Source organism: Desarmillaria tabescens (genome assembly GCF_030435595.1).
Source record: "Desarmillaria tabescens strain CCBAS 213 chromosome Unknown EV420scaffold_11, whole genome shotgun sequence".
NCBI classification, from domain to species: domain Eukaryota; kingdom Fungi; phylum Basidiomycota; class Agaricomycetes; order Agaricales; family Physalacriaceae; genus Desarmillaria; species Desarmillaria tabescens.
In genome coordinates this window covers 384,218-403,528 of record NW_026848310.1, presented here as the reverse complement: position 1 = coordinate 403,528, position 19,311 = coordinate 384,218, and the positions used below count along the sequence as shown (strand labels likewise).

General features: G+C 48.2%; 4 protein-coding genes across 4 annotated transcripts; 2 read left to right on the top strand and 2 right to left on the bottom strand.

The window, feature by feature from the left end:
* Positions 1 to 1,997: 1,997 nt before the first annotated feature.
* EV420DRAFT_1529905 (mediator complex subunit MED14-domain-containing protein) lies at positions 1,998 to 6,197 on the bottom strand. The gene is given in 15 exon segments (XM_060472569.1): positions 1,998 to 3,548; positions 3,604 to 3,682; positions 3,734 to 3,936; positions 3,985 to 4,135; positions 4,190 to 4,493; positions 4,541 to 4,598; positions 4,618 to 4,630; positions 4,684 to 4,727; positions 4,783 to 4,959; positions 5,012 to 5,152; positions 5,199 to 5,331; positions 5,388 to 5,466; positions 5,520 to 5,611; positions 5,663 to 5,795; positions 5,844 to 6,197. The coding sequence occupies 15 exon segments, from the start codon at positions 6,053 to 6,055 to the stop codon at positions 2,092 to 2,094; spliced, it is 3,276 nt and encodes a 1,091-aa protein (XP_060332937.1). The 5' UTR covers positions 6,056 to 6,197; the 3' UTR covers positions 1,998 to 2,091.
* Positions 6,198 to 6,345: 148 nt separating this feature from the next.
* On the top strand, positions 6,346 to 9,536 carry EV420DRAFT_1668193 (armadillo-type protein; the record flags this gene model as incomplete). Its single annotated transcript, XM_060479005.1, has 14 exons — positions 6,346 to 6,483; positions 6,534 to 6,797; positions 6,845 to 6,991; positions 7,041 to 7,120; positions 7,172 to 7,495; positions 7,543 to 7,840; positions 7,896 to 7,970; positions 8,019 to 8,320; positions 8,371 to 8,443; positions 8,488 to 8,622; positions 8,676 to 9,036; positions 9,093 to 9,172; positions 9,250 to 9,456; positions 9,507 to 9,536. Coding segments are annotated over 14 exons (2,514 nt in total), but the record flags the coding sequence as incomplete, so codon positions are not given.
* EV420DRAFT_175338 (uncharacterized protein) lies at positions 9,347 to 10,129 on the bottom strand. Its single transcript, XM_060480451.1, has 3 exons — positions 9,921 to 10,129; positions 9,814 to 9,870; positions 9,347 to 9,761 (listed from the first exon to the last, which is right to left on the bottom strand). Exons 1-3 carry the CDS (start codon positions 10,102 to 10,104, stop codon positions 9,631 to 9,633), a joined length of 372 nt encoding a protein of 123 aa, XP_060332935.1. The 5' UTR covers positions 10,105 to 10,129; the 3' UTR covers positions 9,347 to 9,630.
* A 164-nt stretch (positions 10,130 to 10,293) lies between these two features.
* EV420DRAFT_1529889 (uncharacterized protein) lies at positions 10,294 to 15,995 on the top strand (the record flags this gene model as incomplete). The annotated part of the gene is given in 19 exon segments (XM_060472568.1): positions 10,294 to 10,375; positions 10,427 to 10,524; positions 10,574 to 10,698; positions 10,750 to 10,969; positions 11,020 to 11,283; positions 11,303 to 11,431; positions 11,483 to 11,548; positions 11,605 to 11,853; positions 11,901 to 12,302; positions 12,349 to 12,516; positions 12,595 to 12,707; positions 12,761 to 12,848; positions 12,899 to 13,165; positions 13,219 to 13,263; positions 13,316 to 14,120; positions 14,171 to 14,808; positions 14,860 to 14,935; positions 14,997 to 15,666; positions 15,686 to 15,995. Coding segments are annotated over 19 exon segments (4,629 nt in total), but the record flags the coding sequence as incomplete, so codon positions are not given.
* Between the last annotated feature and the right edge of the window lie 3,316 nt (positions 15,996 to 19,311).

Below are 19,311 nucleotides of genomic sequence, written 5' to 3'. Positions count from 1 at the left end.
ATTACCTGGGTACTCAACATTCCTTGCTTTTGCAAAATGACCTCCAACCTAAAACCCGTGAAGCCCTTCTCGTCTCCATATCCTTCTATTCTAGACCACATTTGTATCATGTTACCTGCGCAGTTGCCGACTAAAGGCCGCCATGGTGTAGCAATTACGGTAATCGAAGTGGGGCCACTCCTTGCGATCATTCATCTGGTCTGTCCCGCTAACAACCTCTGACTACTCGATGAACCCGTGTCTCGACGTCTGCTCAAAGTCGTCTCTCAGTTCTGTGGGAGAATGTCATCGTGGTTTCCAAGACCTATTCGCGCTCAGTATTCTTCTAGCCAAGAAATCATTGTGAGAACAATTGCTTAGTCTCGAATCCCAATGAATCTTCTGACGCGACTTCCACTGTAAGTATGGAGACTTGAGAGCTATCACTTACGTACGTACTACAGGCCACGAATAAGTGGTGGGCGGGTCATTACATGCCGAATATTCCAGTGAATTTCAACACCCACAAAGAATTTTCAGTACATCTCTCATACCCTTCAAGCTTCACTCCAACCGGCCGCCACGAACAGAGAAGAATTCAGGGAAAGAGAGTTCGTTGAACAGCCACCCTATGATCGGCATCGCGGCCGGCAGGCCCAGGCGTATTGATCACGTGCACCAGTACAATTGTTCGAATTAATTTCTTGTTCAAGTTTCTTTCATAATTCAACTTGCTACGCAACGCCTGTCGTGTCGGCCCTGTTTCTTCTACTTACCTTTGTCGTGCTATCATTATTTTCTTGTTTTCGATTAACCAGCTACCCACATACTCCCGGATCGCCATTTCTTTGATATCGAGCAACGATGCCACCCGCCAGAGCAACAAGAAATACTCGTAGGACCTCACCCCTACCCAAGTCCGGGCGATCTGAGGTCACACTGGTCAGCGACGACGACCCACCTGCTCCATCACCACATGTCAAACGTCGAAAGAACAAACCACCTGCAGCACCTGTGGATGTCATCGAAATTTCTTCGGATGACGATGACGAGCCTCCGCCTCCTGTGAAGAAGCCCTACGAAAGTGTCAGAATTAGAGGCTCTAGTCCAGAAACTGAAGAAGGTTCTTTTTTCGCTCCATCAGGCTGGTAGGACACGTTGTTCTGATGTCTTTTTATTTAGGAGACAGAGAAGGCTAAACAAGCACAGGCCGAGGCGGAGAAACGAGCAGCGTGTTTCGAGGAGGCGCTGAAGATATCCAAGTTACAGGCTGTTATGCCATCGCGCAGCCGACCTACGATTGTGCGTAGCATCTTTGTCCACCCTCAACAAAAGCTTGACCGTGCCAATCATAGGATCCTTCTAAACTAGAAGACGACATCACTTGTGAAATTTGTACATTAAAGATGTGGTCCCCTTTCATGTACGTCTGTCTTTCGAGCCACCATGAAACTATATCTAACCCGAACAACCAGTCTTCCCGAATGCGGACACACTTTCTGTCAATCATGCCTTCGAGATTGGTTCAATACAACTCTTGAGCAACACCGACGACAGCACCCACATTATCATCCTAATCAACCTATTATGCTCCCTCAATTTTTCCGGGAAATGATGTTCTACCCCCAGATTGATCCTCAGCAGCTTTCTGCGTTGGTCAAGCAGGTCACTGCTGCATCTGGCGGGCCGGTATTCTCTTGTCCTACCTGTCGCGAACCGGTGAAGACTCGACCCGTGGAGATATTTGCGATCAAGTCTCTTGTTCGGACTGTAGCAGCCGCACAGGGCGAGAGTAGTCCAAGGAAGGAACCTGAAGGAAGGTCACGTAGCAAGAACAAGGCTCCGGCAAGACGAGAAGGACCTTGGGATCTTTTCTTTCCCCCGACGTGATTGCATTATATGGTCATTCAGAAGTGTCGGGTTCCTGCGCTATGAACTATTTTAATCATTTGCATCATGTAATAACTTTCAAGCATCTTGCAGCATTACTTAATTTAAATTTACCCTTGTTAGCGTTTAACCGGTCAATGCGCGCCAATGTCTGGTGGCGCCCTGTACATTTCTACTGTACAAAACAGATTACATTATCGTATGGTAAGCAGTAAATATATCTCATCGAGAGCCCTCCAATTGCTTGATAACACGATCATGCACTTCCCTTGCCAGACCACTCACCTCATCCACCCGACAAACAATGCCAACGTCAAGCCTTTTACCTGGACCGGGAAGCTCGCTAATTATTTGGGCGAAGTTAGGGATCGGCTTGAGCCCTAGCTGAGCGTCATTGACGGAAGTGGTCGATGATGGAAATGAGAACAGCGAATGCGACCCATCAAGTATTGCAACCCTTCGTTCAGTCATCAACCGGAAATCGAGGGCATGATGAGATCGATATAGCACGCGGTACCATCCTGCGCTTTTAGCAAACGAGTCTACACCAGTAAACTCAGAGAGCTCTACGACGATAGGAAGGGTATCCCGCAGGAGCATGACTAGTTGATGCACGGAGGGCCCAAGCTTTCCCGCATGCAGGACCGTGCGCAAGAAAGGCTCCGCCTCTGTATGTGGGTTTCTGCCGCCTTCCACATTGCCCATGCGACCAAAGCGTAGCTCGAACGTCCCACCAGTCGGTTTCAGCTGATCTTCACACGTTATCGATACAGTGTAGTCGCCCTTATAGGCAAACACCGCCGTTTGTAGATCGAAGTCGAGCAGCCGGACATCCTCCCATCCCTTTCGACCCTTCAATTGAGCCACCTCTCGCGCAATCACCACCATCTTGCTCACCCGCGCCCACTCCTCCAGGAACTCGTCTACGCAGGTGTTGACGTTCTCCGAGAGGAAAGATACGATGGCTTCGGTGGTATCGTAAATTATCCGTTTCGAGGGACGAATAATCGAGCTGGTGCCTTCACCAGATTTTGAAACATACACGTACTTCAATTTGACGCAAGTAACGACCTGAGCACCTTTACCAGACTCCGAGTCTGACCACCAGTTGAGCGGAATAACGCGGATATTGGGCATGGCAGCTTCAGCAGCGGGTGCTCCCGCGAGAATATGCTTGGATTGAACGCATAATGATGGAACCGAGCGCACGAGTGAAGACTGGAGTTCAGTAGCGAGTGGGTTGGCAGAAGTGGAGGGTGTGACATGGGTGAAGTGAATTTTCCGTAACTTGAACTGGCGCTCAATGTTGGTGTAAGCCACGCGGGCACAGCAGTAGCTATAAAGCTCTCGCAAGACCTGTGTATCCAAGTTGAAACCTTTGCGATCTGCCTCCGTATGTGGCACGCTAAGACCATCGTCGATGCTCCTTTTCCTCTTCATTCCAGCCCTCACCTCAACATCCGGCCGAATGACATCTTCTCCATGTATTCGGTCGAAATCTAGCCAACCAATATCGTCCATAATCAAGTTTGCAAACATTGATTCTCGAAGAACTTTGGATTCTATGAGTGCGTACTGAAAGTTGTCGTCCGTGATGATGATGACAAGGTAGTGATCGGGGAAGTGCTCCAGTTGAATGTAGAGTGTTCCCCGGGCTGCCGGCCCAAGTTTGCGTCTCTCTACAACCAAATGAATCGTGAGAAGGATCGAAAATATAATCACGCCAATGCCTACCTTCCGGATGGAAATTCCGCGATCGGAAACTCTGCAAGCCAAGATATTTAGCCATTTGCTCCGCGAGATCCACAATCGTCTACGACGAGGTTAACGTAAACATTTTGCGGGACATGTCCCATTCACTTACCTGGAGCCGTAGTCGGACCAATGCATCCATCAGCATAGATGGATTCTCGTTGATTTTTTCGGATATGGCAAAGAAGCGTGGTCCACGCCCTGCTGCCGCAAGATCACCGGTATCCCGAAGATTTAATCTTCCTGTCCGAGGATCTATAGTTATGATGACGATCTCGTCTGCGCAAAGTCTCACGCGAAGACCGCGCGCATTATCTGCAGGTTTTTGATAAGAAATGAACCCTGCCTGAGAATTCCGCTTACCCTCTTCATCCAAAGTCACCACTCCAGGTGCACCAAATACTGCTCTGGATGGCCCACGTTGTAGGTTTAACTGGATCATAGATATGATTGAATTCACATGTCTCTGTATCACTTTGAGCAACAGAGATTCGAAATCCAAATCATCAGCGTTCTGCAAAACATGGATTAGTAACGAACAGGTGCTACGCGATCACATGGAACATACTATTGCAAGCATTTCTGGGGGTAGAATCAACTCTTCTGGTGGTATCTGCACCCCCAGTGCGCCCTGTTCTGGTTCCCATGTTACTTTGAACCGCAGCCCTTCAACGTCATCTGAGGGCTGTTTAGCTCCCAGTTTCGATTTACGCTGGAGATCGGCTAGGCCGCGTGCTTTCGAGGAGCGCTCGGGTCCTCCGCCAGCCTGGACGGAACCACGCGCTTCAACAATGGCAATGATAAGTTTCCCGCCTATTTCTGGTATCCTGATGGTCCGATGGCGTACACCTATGTTCGGCATGGACTTTCGCCTACACACAGGTGAACTCTTTTCCGATACTGAGAAGGCAATGCCTACCTCCAATAAGTCACAGTCATAATCTTACGATCGGGAGTCATATTTACAGACAGAAATTCTGCCCACCCAAGATGAACGCATTCTTTCAGCCTATGAAATAAACTTCAGGCAGCGATGATTGCTGTAAGAAACGTGGAACCAACCTGATACCAAAGAATTTCCAGTTGATAAGATAAAGACATTATCTCTACGAATTGCCATTAAAACAGTGCTTTGTTGACATTTTAGGGAGATGCACTCACGAAGAAAGTTGTACAATCGGACCAGTGGCGTATCAACGACACCTTCCGGAAGTACAGGTCGGGGAGGGAGCTCAACACCTGGTGGTTGTTCTGGCATTGGTAGGTAGAAGGCAAGTCTTGAATCAGCTTCATCTGTTAGATGACGCTTCATTATACCCGTCGGTATTCGCGGAAACTCTGTCCTTGCTGTTGGGTCATTTTGCAACAGCAAACAAAAAAGATCAAGCACCTTGGATCCCAGTAGCATCCCCTCCGACGGTTATCAGAAACTCGACATGCACAAAGAACCAGCCATCATCTTTCTCAGCACCTCGCAAGCATATAGACGTCTCAAACAATTTCGGGGCAGTAAAATAGACCCGACCGTTGGCTATACATATGTAAGGAAACGCTCCATCTCATATAAAACGACCTACATATTCGATAATGCGACATTTCCACAGGAATAATCTCCGTTAACCTAAGTCGGTAGCGCATGACATCTTCCATATCAGTAAGCGTCTTCAGAACTTCCGCGTCCGTTAAAGGACGTGGTGGAATTATGCTTTTCTGTAAACAGACGTGTTGGGCTCCAGGATGAGTGGCAGCAATGGAATGAAAATAACCTTAATGATAGTAGGAAGGCGTCTGTAGGATCCAGTTGTAAGAACATCCAGAGAGGTCAACAGGTCATGATTTCGAAGACTAAATGCATGCAACAAATAAGTAAACGATGACTAGTCAAACATCGTATTCACCGTGCAGGGGCCATTGCATCACGTATTGCTTCGAGCGAGCGGAGGACGTCAGCGAACTGCTGGTTCTGATTCATGAGAAAGGCCGTAATGTTCTAAAAAGTATACTGAGCATCATGCGACAACAATATGTGGTTGTACCGTGCCATGCACTTCTGCACCGTGCCCGCGTCTCGTGCCCACTTCGCCACAGCATAAAGTTTGACCACCTGCTTCTTCGTCTTCACCACCCAGTCAGCCATGGTACGCTTTCGAGCACTATCGGACATGTTTGGCATACTGCAAAAGGTCAAAAGTCAAGCATGGGCGACGATATTGACGACTCACGTCTCCGCCAATTCTGATAGCTCAGCGTAAATGCTTTGCATGACGCGCGAAAGCAGTTCACCCAAGGGTATTTGTCCATCATCGACAAACGGAAGCTCGCGCTCGTGTTCCTCGATATTCAGCTCAATGCTGCCGTTGTTGTGGATACCATTAGAGGCTGGCGTGACATTGTTGATTGGTGGCGATATATCTGCGACCATATTTGACTCCATGAGAGGTCGTGGCCGTACCAGATCGTTTATCGACTGTTATGAAGATGCTTCATGAACCATGCAACGCTTCAATTCCAGAATGTTGGGCGGACGACGTTCGAGGGAAAAATGAGAAGGCAAAGAACAATATGATGGCCATGTGGTAGCCCAGACTCGATTCGGATTTGGCCGATTAAATAATTGGCTACTTCCTTCTTTGTCCCTGACATCTTCCTCCACGACTCACCTCCTCCGTCGATTGAACCAAGACTCCGTTACTGCTCGTTGCGGTACCTCTGACGTAGGGGAGAATGGATTACCTACGTACTCTTGGATCTGCTGCCGTCTCTACCTTGGTTCAAAAGTCAGGGCTCAACTTGCCCTTCTCCTTGGGCCCGAAAGTGTCGTCTTTGGATGGTATTTGCACCTTGTACGAGGGTACTAAGCGGGTGTGTAGTGCTACTTAGAGTGTGCTCAGTCACATTTTCTTATTTTGTAGGATGATAGTAGTCCTGTATCCGTCTTTGAATACGACTTTTCCCAGAAGAGAAATCTGGAGCCTCTTGCCAAGAACGCGTTGAGGAAGCTAAGGACCACTCGCCATCCCGATGTACTCAAGTTTCTCGATGCTGTAGAATCAGATTCGACAACGTACATCGTGACCGAACGCGTCCGGCCACTACAAATTGTGTTGCAATCTTGGTCGACTAAGGGACTGCAAGAGAAGGAGGATTGGCTGCTGTGGGGTCTTCACCGAATCTCCGTACGTTGTCTCGATTCTTTCAAGTGACAAGCCTTTCATTTTGATAGGTCGCCTTGGCGTTTCTCAATGACTCGTGCTCTTCTACACATGGTAATGTGAGGATATCTTCCATCTTTATCTCTCCCTCGGGAGAGTGGAAGCTGGGCGGCCTAGAAGTCTTGAGCAATCCGAATGACGATGCCGCTGTGCTATACGTACGATTTCAGCCCGTTTATTGAAGTCTTGTCTAATATCTATATACAGACAATGGGTGGATTGCTACCAGATGCCATGGTATGGGCACCGCCAGAAGTCAAGAAGAGTGGATGGTCAGCGTTGAAGCAGTAAATACGATCCATTCTCTTGCTCCACCGCGAAGCTAATGTCTAGATGAGAGGGGATTCAGCTGCCGCAGACGCATATGCCCTTGGTTTGCTCGTCAACGCCGTCTTTAACCCGGCGCATCATCCTCCTGCCACATCGAACCCGCCCCATCCTCCTCCGACTGCTGCATCTCGAGGTGCTATTCCAACAGCTGTATTTCCTGTCGTAAAAAACCTATTGAATCCAAATAGTAAAATGCGATGGACACCGAAACGATTTCTTGATGTTGGCATGGCGGATTCAGGCTTCTTTGCAACCAATCGACTTGTCAAAGTTTGCGGAGAACTTGACAATTTTGCTTTAGGTAGTGAGTCTGAGAAGGCGACTCTTCTAAGGTGAATCATGTGTACACCCAGCAGGATCTTGTACTCAAAAAGCCTAGAAACCTGAATGAATCATCGTCCTCATTCCCTCCCGAATTCGCCACGCATCGAATACTACCTTCTCTAGTTTCAGCCCTGGAATTTGGTGGGGCATCCGCCGCCACCATTCTGCCCCTTGTGCTGAAGTTCAGCAAGAACGTGTCTCCGGATGACTATCCAACACTAGTGCTCGCACCTCTGGTCAAGTTGTTTACCAGTCCCGACCGTGGGACAAGGATGGCATTATTGGATCATCTTCCAGAATATGTCGAGAAGCTAGACAAAAAGACAGTCGATAGTAAAATTTTCCCCCATTTGGTAAGGCATTTACATTGTCTGGCGGAAACGTCGAAAAGTACTTATTCAGAGCTAGCAAACTGGGTTTTCTGATACAGTTGCCGTTATCCGAGAAGCGACAGTCAAGTCTGTCATCCTTCTTGCTCCCAAAGTGCGTTGTAATATGTGATCCCCTAACACATGTTCTTATTTGCTATAGCTTAGTGACCGCGTGTTGAATAATGATCTTCTACGACATCTTGCCCGAATGCAAACCGATACGGAACCTTCGATACGGACAAACACTTGCATCCTCATTGGACGTCTTGGTCCAACTTTAGGGTACAATACGAAGCGAAAGGTTCTGGTTCCTGCTTTCACACGCGCTCTCAAGGATTCCTTTGTACATGCAAGAGTTGCTGGGCTGATGGCCTTTATGGCAACGATAGACTGTTTTGACGTAGAGGATTTGGCCACTGAAGTCATCCCGAATATGTCTCCTGCAATGCTGGATAAAGAAAAGTAAGTTATCGGTACACATTAGAGTCTAACGATACTCATGTACGTGGAAGACTGGTACGGGATCAAGCTTTCAAGGCGATGGAGATTTTCGTCAAAAAGTTAGAGACTTATGCAGCAACAATGGTCAGTTCTACGGTTACACGGTGTTCTTCGCTGACAGACAGCAGCCCGAAACTGTTTTAGTTGAACCTGGAGATAGAAGTACTACCACTTCTGTACCCTCTGAGACGACCTTGGTGAACTCAGCGGCTGGTGCTGCCGGTGCGTTGGCTGGATGGGCCGTGTCATCGCTAGGCAAAAGAGTTCGTGTTATCCTTTCTTTGAATATCAATTTCAACAGCTTGACCCTGCTCAGCTTGCCGCTACAGACATGCAAAGTACAATCGGAGGCACAGGAATCGATCGACCGGTCTCTCTGCCGCCTACTGAAGACAATCATATAGGCAATCTTCGTCCCGGGCTTTTCGTCACCTCATCGTCTGCTGTCAATTCCACCAAGTCATCTCCCGTTGTTCCCACCTCAAATCGGCCCATCAACTCGACTTTATCAAAAGGCAAGGGACTTCAACTCGGCGCCACCAAGTCTTCCAGTGCAGCCGCTGCAGCACTTGTGGATCACCTTGCCGAAGAAGCTGAAGCCGAAAATGGACACCTGGAATCCAATCCTTGGGGTAGCGATGATTTAATCGACGTGAATGCAGACGATGGTGACTGGAGTGAGATCGCCGTTAGCGTCCCATGATTTGGTTTGAGTTACTAATTCATGCAACAGGCGCCTTTGAAACTGCTTCAACACCTGAAGTCGTGCAGCCTAAACCCGTTCGAGCTTCAGCTCCTGGCCTCGGACTCGGTGTCAACGGCAATCCATACAGTACGTATCGCAGATGTTTTAATTTTCGTCGGTGGTTAATCATAGCTGTATTATATAGCCTCCCAAGATACTAAGCCCCAAACGTCCCGTTCTCGGTCGCCAGCAGTTAAACAGACAAATAACTGTATCGCCAGTCCACCGTTCAAGCACGCCAGCGTCATCGTCAGGAATAGACGACTGGAATAGAAGTCCTCCCGCGACTGCCTCCCTGACTAAGGAGGAACGAGCAGCAGAAATGGCCCGAAGGAAAGAGGAAAGGAAGCAGGTCAGAACATGTTCTTTGCATCAGCCACATTTCCTGATGATGTTTGCCAGCGGATTGCTATGCTGAAAGAACAGAAAAAGAATGCGGTGAAATCGTGATCCTTGCACCTGCATGATAAATGTCCATTCAGTTACTGCAATTGAGGGCAAGCGAATCTACTTTACCCGCTCGTCTTTACGCAGATGTAGTTTCTTTCTCTGTTGATTCCGTTTGTTGTAATTCTTCGATGGGTATCCGAACTAGTATTTCCTTATTATCACTACTGCTTTGAGCTTGCCCGTCGCTTTCTTCCGCGCGAGATGCCACTGATACACAAATTATAAGCCAAAGACCATGGCATTTGGTTTATGGACTCACGAAAAAGATTCAATATCTGGAACATTTTGGGCCACTGCACCAGAACGTCACCGAATACTGAAATATGTGTAAGGAATGGTATGCTCAGAAAAATAGCCTTTGCGAACCTTCTCCCGCATCCGCCATGGTGTCAAAGTCCGTCGATAATCCCTCTATACGTTCGAGATATAATGCGCTGGCCCGAGTGAGGGCATTGACCGCATCGAACTCTTTCTTTTTCTCAAGGAGCCTTGCGGTTGCCGCAGCAGAATTTGTCTGAGAGACGCGATTGGGAGCAACAGATTGCCGCATTGTCGTGGACGTAACAGACAAAGTGATGAACAGCCAAATCTGGCCAGTGCAATTAGCCGTCGGCACTTGCGGCTTGCCTGTACCGTCATTGCACAATCCTCCTCTGCTTTGCTTACCCATGCTGCACCCTCTATCACGTTGAATGGCGACGAGCATTTTGTTGCCCGCAGAAGATAGTTTCGATGAGAAGGTCACGAACAGAGTTCGATACCGCTCTATAGGTCGCAACCGCCAGCATGGCTTCCAAAGGCTCATACTGCAGGAGAACTTGGTGTGTATTTTCATTGAGATACAGTAACATTTCTCTCTGATTGTTCAAAAGGATATCCTGGCTTCTATCCTCCTCATTCAGGTCAAGAGGAAGACATCCTTTCGGATTCCAATATCAAGAATGGCTTCGTCCTTCCTCCCAGTGTGCAGGTGCGTATTGGAAATACGGTAGTGGCGTCACATCTCTCATAGTGTACAGATGGAAACATACAGCGCTCAAAGCACTGTTACAGAGAGTTTGCATGGACCGGATACTATCTCCAAACTGGAAGAGCTAATGAATGAGGTGTTTGCTAGACGATTGCATCAAATACCATCGATCCCGTGAGTAAAATGCCGTCGTCATTACGCATGCCTCAATTATTATCATGACAGTCTTTCCACCTTCCGTGTTCCTTCTCGAGTGACTTTGAATGACGCTAAACGTCAAGCCTGGTTCGCCGACCTCGCCAATCCGGACGTCCCTCTCAATAAGCTCGGGAAAAGCGTTCCCCATGGAGCTAAAGGTCACGACTTGCTCGATCTCCTCCATTCCAACAACGTCGCCATACCTCGAGCGGTTTGGTTTTTACGCGTGTTTGGGGCCAACGAAACGGTGAGTTGCAGCCTTTCGACAGTTACTTGTTGATTTACTACTTATCATAGGCGGGTCTGCGAAACAGGCCATCATACAATCCTACACAGTACAGCGTGGAATGGGCAGGCGTTGTAACCGGTTATATGAAGAAACAATTGGCTGACATCGCCCTTCCCAGTGCGCCACGCCCCGGAATGAATATCAAACAAACGTTCAAGGGTGTTTTGGCGGACACGGCTACTCGGGATCGCTGGATTTCTCGGTTCACTTACTGTCTGAAGCTTTTGAGGGCATTTTATAAGGAGGGACTGGTGGATCGACGCACTTTTCTGGTTTGGGTTGTCCTACCAGATGGGAATCTGTAACTTAGCCCAGGCGGGCTTTATAGCGCGCATAGCAGATGAATATCTTGAAGGGATGATGAGCAGTCGACCTCTGAGTCGACCGTTTGTGGAAGCATGCGTCTCAAAGTTATATGAGGTAATGAAACTTTTCTGACTTCGTCGATGCGGTTTTGATAGCCCTATTTAGATTGGATCCTCCTCTTCAAGGGATTTTTTGGTTGATACTGAAGGCCTGCTGAAAGCCATACTTCAGGTTGGTCCTTTCTGTGAAACAAACATCTTTGCTCTTGTTGAACACAAGCCGTTTAGCGTTTTTGTCTAGCCTTGCCTGATGCCTTCGTCAGTCCAAGGATGTGGGCGACACATTCTGGCCTTTTGCGAGCTGTTTTGACAGAGAACATAATGGATCAGACCTTCGATGATCAAAATCCGAACGAGATCCACCAAGACTTAATAAGGAATGTCACCGATATTCAGCGGCGCAATGAAGCCATGCTCTTTTACAATCTACCTCCCCTCGCCTCTGATCGTCTTGGTTCATCGGTACTGGACATCAAGGTACGCATTCAGAATGATGATGTATCCCCGTTTTCACATCTCCCCAGCTTCTCAATTCAATATCCAGGACGACCGATATTAACTCGATATCTTTCTTTTCGGATAGCATCCTGGACGATCCAAAGCACAAACTAGATATGCTACTCACATGGAGTGTCACACCTCTCCAGTTTGGCGATCATAGGCCCTTTGCCGCCGTCACTTTAATCAGGAACTGGCGTCAGCGTGCTGGCGAGCGAGCTTTGCGACGGGAGGACCGATCACCAGATGAATTTATACAGGATCAGTTGTTCAACTGGCTTGATTCGTCGGAAGTGGCTGGGGACCCGAAGAATATTCGTGCTGTTGCTCTATTATTCGGTAAACTCATACAACGCGAATTGTTTTCCTACGGAAGCTATATACAACGTCTCATTGCTCGTGGAGAGCAAGGAATGTCCTTCAAAGATGTAAGTCCCAATGTTAATTTAGAGGATACAAACTAAGGAACTACAGGCTGTTGAATCGCGGCACCGTCTGTTTCTTCGCTGGATCTCACTATCGGAACCTTCGCAACTGAACCAAAGGAAGGTCACTTTATATGGTGTCCGTGCGAGAGATACACCGGAAGAAGGCACGGAACGGCAAATGCGGAAGGAAATCAGAGCAGTGATGCCAGCAACTGTTTGAAGGCACTTTTATCCTCTTTTCCTCACCAGTAGATGCTTATTTCTTCCAGGAGGTCCTGAACCTTTGTTGAAGTCTCCTGATGCTCTCTTTCAGCGGTGTCAGACTTTCATCTCTTCGCCGCTCTACGAGCAAGTACGCACATTGAAGCTGTGGCTCTTACCAATTTTGGAAAAAAGCATTTCAAGGTAAGTTGAATGTAATTTGGCTTGATATTATGACAGTAATGAACTTCCTACAGTACATCTGTGATTGATAATGTGCTCAAATCGTACTGCATTGCTGTAGAACTCATGGCTGAGACAAAATGTTTCCGGTCAATCTTGAATGTATGTTAAATAAGCTTTGATAAGGCTCATACTTATGGCTATTGATGTAGCTCACTCTCTGTTTACTGGAGCACGCATCCACGACCGATAGCCTGAATACAGCGATCGACACACTCCGCCGTTTTCATACTCTCTGGTCGTGCATGGATGTCGTCGGATCAATCGTAACTAGTCTACAGACTGCCCATCAGATCTGGAAAAGTAAGGGCATGCAGACCCGTGTTCTACTTGTTCTACTGAAAGAACTCGACGACAATCGATATCTCTCGGCCCAGGAACGAGAGCAACTCAATGCGGAAATCTCATACTATTCAATGGTGAGTAGGAGCATGAACGTGATGACCATTAATAGGGTACTCATGCTCATCAGACGCTCCAACCTGTCATTGTGGGACATCCTGAACCAGTTCCCAGTGTCTTGCCAGAGATACTTTTACTTGCAGGCGACTATGAGGAAGATGCCCCAGTCCACTCTCGCTAATGGCCTATGGATAAAGTATCGAATGTCATTTGACTGGGCATGGAAAGTTTGGGACAATACTATTGCGAGTCTTCGTCAAATTCCTTTCATGGCGCCCGACACCGAGGGTAGAAGGGGCTGTGCCTTACGATATGCGACATTTCTCCGTCATGTAGATCACCTTCTTCCTACTGGTCTTGATGACCATGTCCTTGGATGGTTCCTAGGACCGGGTAAAAGTGAGGTCGTAAATCTGACGGCAGACGTATGGGATATTGTCACTCTCCTGTTACTTTGTCTGGTAGTTCATGGCGCTCTCAAGACTACAACGATCATGACCGGCCTCGTCTATCCTGCGTGGCAATGTGCTTCATCATCTGTGGAATTGCCGCCACAACAGATGGAAGTTTTCCTTGCCGCCGCTAACAACCTTGTTCAAGGGCTGTTGCTTCGCGGGGAGGGTAGTTCTGGAATCATGCCACCATGCGATCTTTTCGACGTTCAACGGCTACAAACAAGAAAACAAGATGTTTACTGCGAGCCACATTTTCCCGTTTTGGTGTCTAATATTCCTGTTTTGGTATCCTTAGAGAACAACGAAAGGATACCGGAACATCTACGGACAGAGCTCAAGGTCATACGGCACTCGCTTTACGAGGATGACAACTTTCGACAGGGTACGTTCCGTAATTTGGACGCTCTTCGGGAGGCATTCGAACAAGCTATGCAGCTTAAGGAGAACACAAGCCCCGAAGTGGGCGATCGGACTATGGCTGCTCTACGCATGATCTTTTCTGAGGCCCCAGATGAAGGTAGGTATTCGCTCCTTGGTCTAGACAAGCTCTGATGCACGATTCTGTAGACATCGAAATATCCAGTTGGCCCGAAAAGTCTTCATTTCTAAGCCCTTGGATGATATCTGCTACTACAATCCAGCTGCAGTTTTTCCTCAAGCAGATGGAGCGCTCTATCAACAAAGAGTCACACGCCTATGACACGGCTTGTATGACGCTGGACAAATTGACCTCTGTCATATTCGACCACACACTTTCATCTGATGAAGCTTGTTTCGTTACGCAAATGACGCAAGGGGTGGGCTCTGCAGTGGCTGGAAAGATAATCAACAACGGCTTGCGCTTTTTGACCGACGTCCTTCGGGACCCATCTTCAGACACGGGCACTTCTCTGGCTCGTGCTGGGGAGTCATTCAGGATCCTGATCTACGTTGCGGAGCCTCTACGGCAAGAGTCAGCCCAACTTCCTGTTCTTGATTCCGATGTCCAGGACATGTTCTTTTCGACCCTCTGTAGCAAGTTTGCTAGTATCGAAGAAGCCACTCGTAATCCGGATGCGATTACTGTTGATCAGACAGACTTCACCCAAGAGGTGGTTCTTTTGGCGAGGTTCCTGCAGTTTGACTTGAGCTTCGAAGGTGCATGGACAGCTAGTACTACCGAGTTAAGTCGCAAATTGTGCGCAAGTTTGTATCGGATTACCCTGGTACGGCACTCTGCGACATTCATAATAGCGTAACTGACCTTTATGTCATAGCTGTTTGCTTCGGGAAATACTTTCGACCCTATAGCCTATCCACTCATTTTGGATACTCTGTACTATCTTATCGATGGTATGCGCCGCTTCCTTTCAATCTGTTAATGTTTCACTTATTAACTCACATAATTTTGCAGAAACGCCGACCTCGACGAAAATGAATGCTTTTGACCCATTCATTAATTACCCAGAAATCAACCCCTCTGACTTTGCCCCAGATATACCCTTTCATTACCTCACCCAGCTACGCTCGTTATTACCCCATCTTCCTGCTGTCTCCTCCGTTGCGGATCTAGCGTCCTGTCATCGAGACCCGTCAGGCAAACTTGTGCAGGATGCCCCTGTGGTAAACCGACCATGGGAATGGATAGAAAACCTGGGAGAGCCATCCGTTCCCGAGGAGCGGTTCCGGGAGAACGATGATGGAGTAAAGTATCAGGTAAAGAACTCTGGTTCGATCTCTTTGGACACGTTTGGGGCGCGAATGACTGGAGAGGGAATTATCACAGACAAATACGACGACGAGAGGATAGAGGCAAACATGAGGATGTTTGAGGATGGTCTGTCCGCTGATAATGTTTTCAAACGTGATTGGCGGGAGACGAGGCTGCAGATCGAGGTCGAAGGAATGGTATTAACTGGAGGTCGCAAGGCTGGCATGAGCGGGAGTCAGGAACTGGGAGCGCGAGTGGCGTCTCCCGGGGCTTCTTCGTCCCGTATTGGGAAAAGCCCTGCCCGTTCATCTTTGCACCGATCCACAAACTCGACGAGGAGCGGAAGCGTTGAGATCATTGACGTGGATAGCGTGTCAGTCTTCTACTATGAGGAAGGGGGTTAAACGGAAGGCAGGAACGAGCGATGATGAGGTGATCATCGTTGACGGCCCTTCCAAGGGCAGCAGCTCGAGTTCTAAAAAGTCCAAGCCGAAACCGAAGGTGCGGAAGCGTTGATGGCGCCCGGTTTTCTTCCTATTGTTTTTTTTTCTTTCTATTTTTGTTGTCATCTGAACAGTTTCTTTTTTATGTGCATTGTAAACGTATCGCACCATCTTGTAGCTAACTGTAGTATGCTAAAAGCTAATGAATGTAGAAGCGCACCCATTGCCGTGCCGCTTTGATGCCGCCATCATATCACTTTGTTCAACTTTCCCACGTTGTGTTTACAAGTTAAGTACCTGCTCAGTCATAGCACTAGAATAGGACATAAAAGGCCCCCTGGCTCCAACATCTTACGTCGTTTACCTCGCCTTGCTCCTGTCCCAACCTTCAACCTTCCAAGTTCTCGCTTCGATGGCTCGCGGGCAACGATGTTGAGACTCAGAAATCCAAGCACCAGTCTAGACGCCTGGAATATTACGTCCACACTCTACCGGCTCTACGGCCCTAAAAAGATGCATTGTTTTTTATCCGTTCCTTTGGACAAAATCACCCGCGCCGCCTCCATATGTCATAGCGGAACCTCGTCCTGTGAGAACCCCGTTATTGCTGTTTCAAATCGCCTAGCCTGACCACCTCTAGCTCAATTACCAACTCGGCTAGAGCGCCTCGCGGTACCAATTCCATAGGAATACGAAATTTTCCATCCACCGTCAAAGATCACCCGTATCGGTTTTCGAATTCGTATGTCACGGCCACCTGCTCTGGGTAGGGGACCTTGTCCGTATGTTCCCAATTCCGCTTCGCATACTCTACTCTGACACCTCGGCATTTTCCCCCCTACTAGTACCTAAACGTCGCACTAGCACGGCACTCAATGTGGGCTCTAACTGAGATCCGAGTTGAAGCACTAATCCCAAAAGTGCCCACCCTTACTACCTACTATAAGCACACGTCTTATCCGCAATTTGCCCTTCGGAAAGATCCATATCTTTGAATTGCATTCCACAATCGATGGATAAGCCTAAGCCTATACCCAACCGCGCTATGATTCCATAATGGACCCGGGCCACGTCTGGACATGTGCCCCCTCGATGCGTGGCTTGTGACATCTCACAGGAACCCCAGAAATTCGTATATAAGGAGGGTAGTGGAGGGATTAATCTCTAACCAGGAAACACACCTAGTTAACCTACTCGAAAGAAAGCATGTACACCGTGCGTGCTCTCCTCTATTCCCTTCTTCCTTCTCCTCGCTGACTAGGGCTCGTTTTTCGTATAGACCACCCAAGTCCCCGTCTCCCAGACCTGCGCGACCTCTTCGTGCGCTTGCACCGCGTGAGTAACGCTCGTTCTCTTCACCGTTCGTCGTTGAACTCCATTCATCCAGTTGCTCCTGCGCTGCCGGCGACTGCAAATGCGCCGAATGCAAGCACTAAACGACTCACCAATCCAATGCGTCGGTGCCAGTCAGCTTTGAAGGATTGTTTGTACGCTTAGGATACTATGCATCGGATGGTTCACGGAAGTCTGCGAAATAATTGAATTATGCGTTATATGATTTATCTGCTTGTGTGATCACAAGAAGACGAAGATATCCTGTGAGTGAAGAAGGCCTTGTCCTCGTGTCACTTAACATCATATCTAGAAACACTTCAATCCTAAGTGTATGTGCGATAAGAGCTTGTCATGCGAACACCGCAATCCAGGAGACGGGCTATTCTCCTGATCATCAGTGGCCAACGGTTACTATTACACGGCGGCGATAGTTGGTGCCCCGGCGTGGCTTCAAGTTGTGTAAGTTTGGAATGTGCCCGGAATGAAGAACCATGATCCATCCTTGCCTACCTTCTTCTCGTCACGAAATCCCTCACGTAAATTCACTCCCTTCCCAGCTTATCTCAATAAAATAGGTATTTGAACACTACTTTAATGTGGAGTATCGATGAAGCGAAGCAGGTCCACCCTGAAGCCCGTATACTAGGGCAAGGTCACTCACTATTCACTTCGTTTGTGGAAGAAACAAACGACGCGTTTCGGGGGGTCGGGTACTCGTGAGAGTAGACCCATAACCAAAGGTCTGTCGAGAAGGTTCGGTTTTAGGTCACCGGTGCGCAGATCCGTTATACAGGTCCACGTTGCGAGATCTCCAGAACATACACTCCTGGACAGAAGCATTTACTCGTAGCTAGTGCCTAATTTATCCACGGATGACTAGGATTAGGCCAGTAGCATATATAGATCCATTAAGAGGAACGCCACCCACCCAGTCTATGCCAAGAAGCGCCGCTAGTTTTGCAGGGGTGCCAATAACACCTTGGTTCCTACCACTTGGACAGGCAAGTGGAAGGCAGGCCCCCCATCCTAGGCACTATTATGTGAAGACCAGTACACATCTGGAGATATTTGCGTCCCTTTCAGTGGCGTATTGCTCGCGTACTCTTAACCAGAGAATCTTCTCGTGAGATCCGGCCACTTTTATTAGATTCCCTACTAGATCGCACGTCAGAGCCATCAATTGTTGTGTCTACATGACGCTTGGAGCGCGATAATTTGACTGTGGAGATGTCGATGAACCGATCAGTGGTGTCATGTGCTGAGGACATGCATGTTTGAATTCCTTGAGGGAGAGAACGGCAGGTGCTCTCATTCATTCTCACCTGCAGAGGGTCCTACGTGACGGAAGCCCTAAAAATACGAAGCGTCATCTGTAGCCAAATTGAATTTCCAGGCAATTTGGTCGAAGGGTCTAACTGCATGAGCCTGTACGGTCTTTGCATCCGTGAATTCTGCCTAGGATACCGCGTTTCGAACATGCCCACCTTGGATTGGGATTCGGAAGTGTTAGAAATACATGCCCGATGGTAGAAGAGAAAGAGACGTCACCGGAAGTTGGACCGGAAAGCCGGATTCGGTTACTGTGGATCCCATGGATTAAGTTTCCTCTGGTGGATTGGCATGGTAACGAGGTTGTAGCGTAGTTTGGCGCCCTTCAATTAATCCGAGGCTAGCCACGCCTGTAGGTTTACCTAGCGTTTCGACTGTGCGATGGGTTTGTGGCGATTATCCCTCCACACTGCTTTACGCAACCACCCTTCACGCGCTTGATATGGATGGAAGAAGAGCCCATGGCATTCAACAAATGATTGGTTCAAATGCATTCCTACAAAATGGAAGGTTCGAGCTAAAAGTCACCTGCATCAGAATCCACATGCAAGTCCTATTGATTCTAATCCTAGCAATCATAGAAGATTGGGATGGTCGAGTTCATAAGGTCGATCAGTAGTTCCATTATGGGACCCGGGTATCTTCATCTGCATATTCATGTTGATTATCTTTACGAGTTGTGAGAAAAAGGAATATCTGATAGGCGGGTCTTATGGAGCGCTTTCATCGGATACACAGTACACAGATCCTCACCTGAGATCACAGGTGCGCATCCACTCCGATCGAGTAAGCGTCATTTCTAGTACATAGGAGGTACACGAGTTAGCGCCTCCCAGGGAGTGCGCCACCCAATCTAGTCCAAGAACGCCACGAGTTTGCAGGGAACCAATGGCAGTTTCGCGAACTCTTGG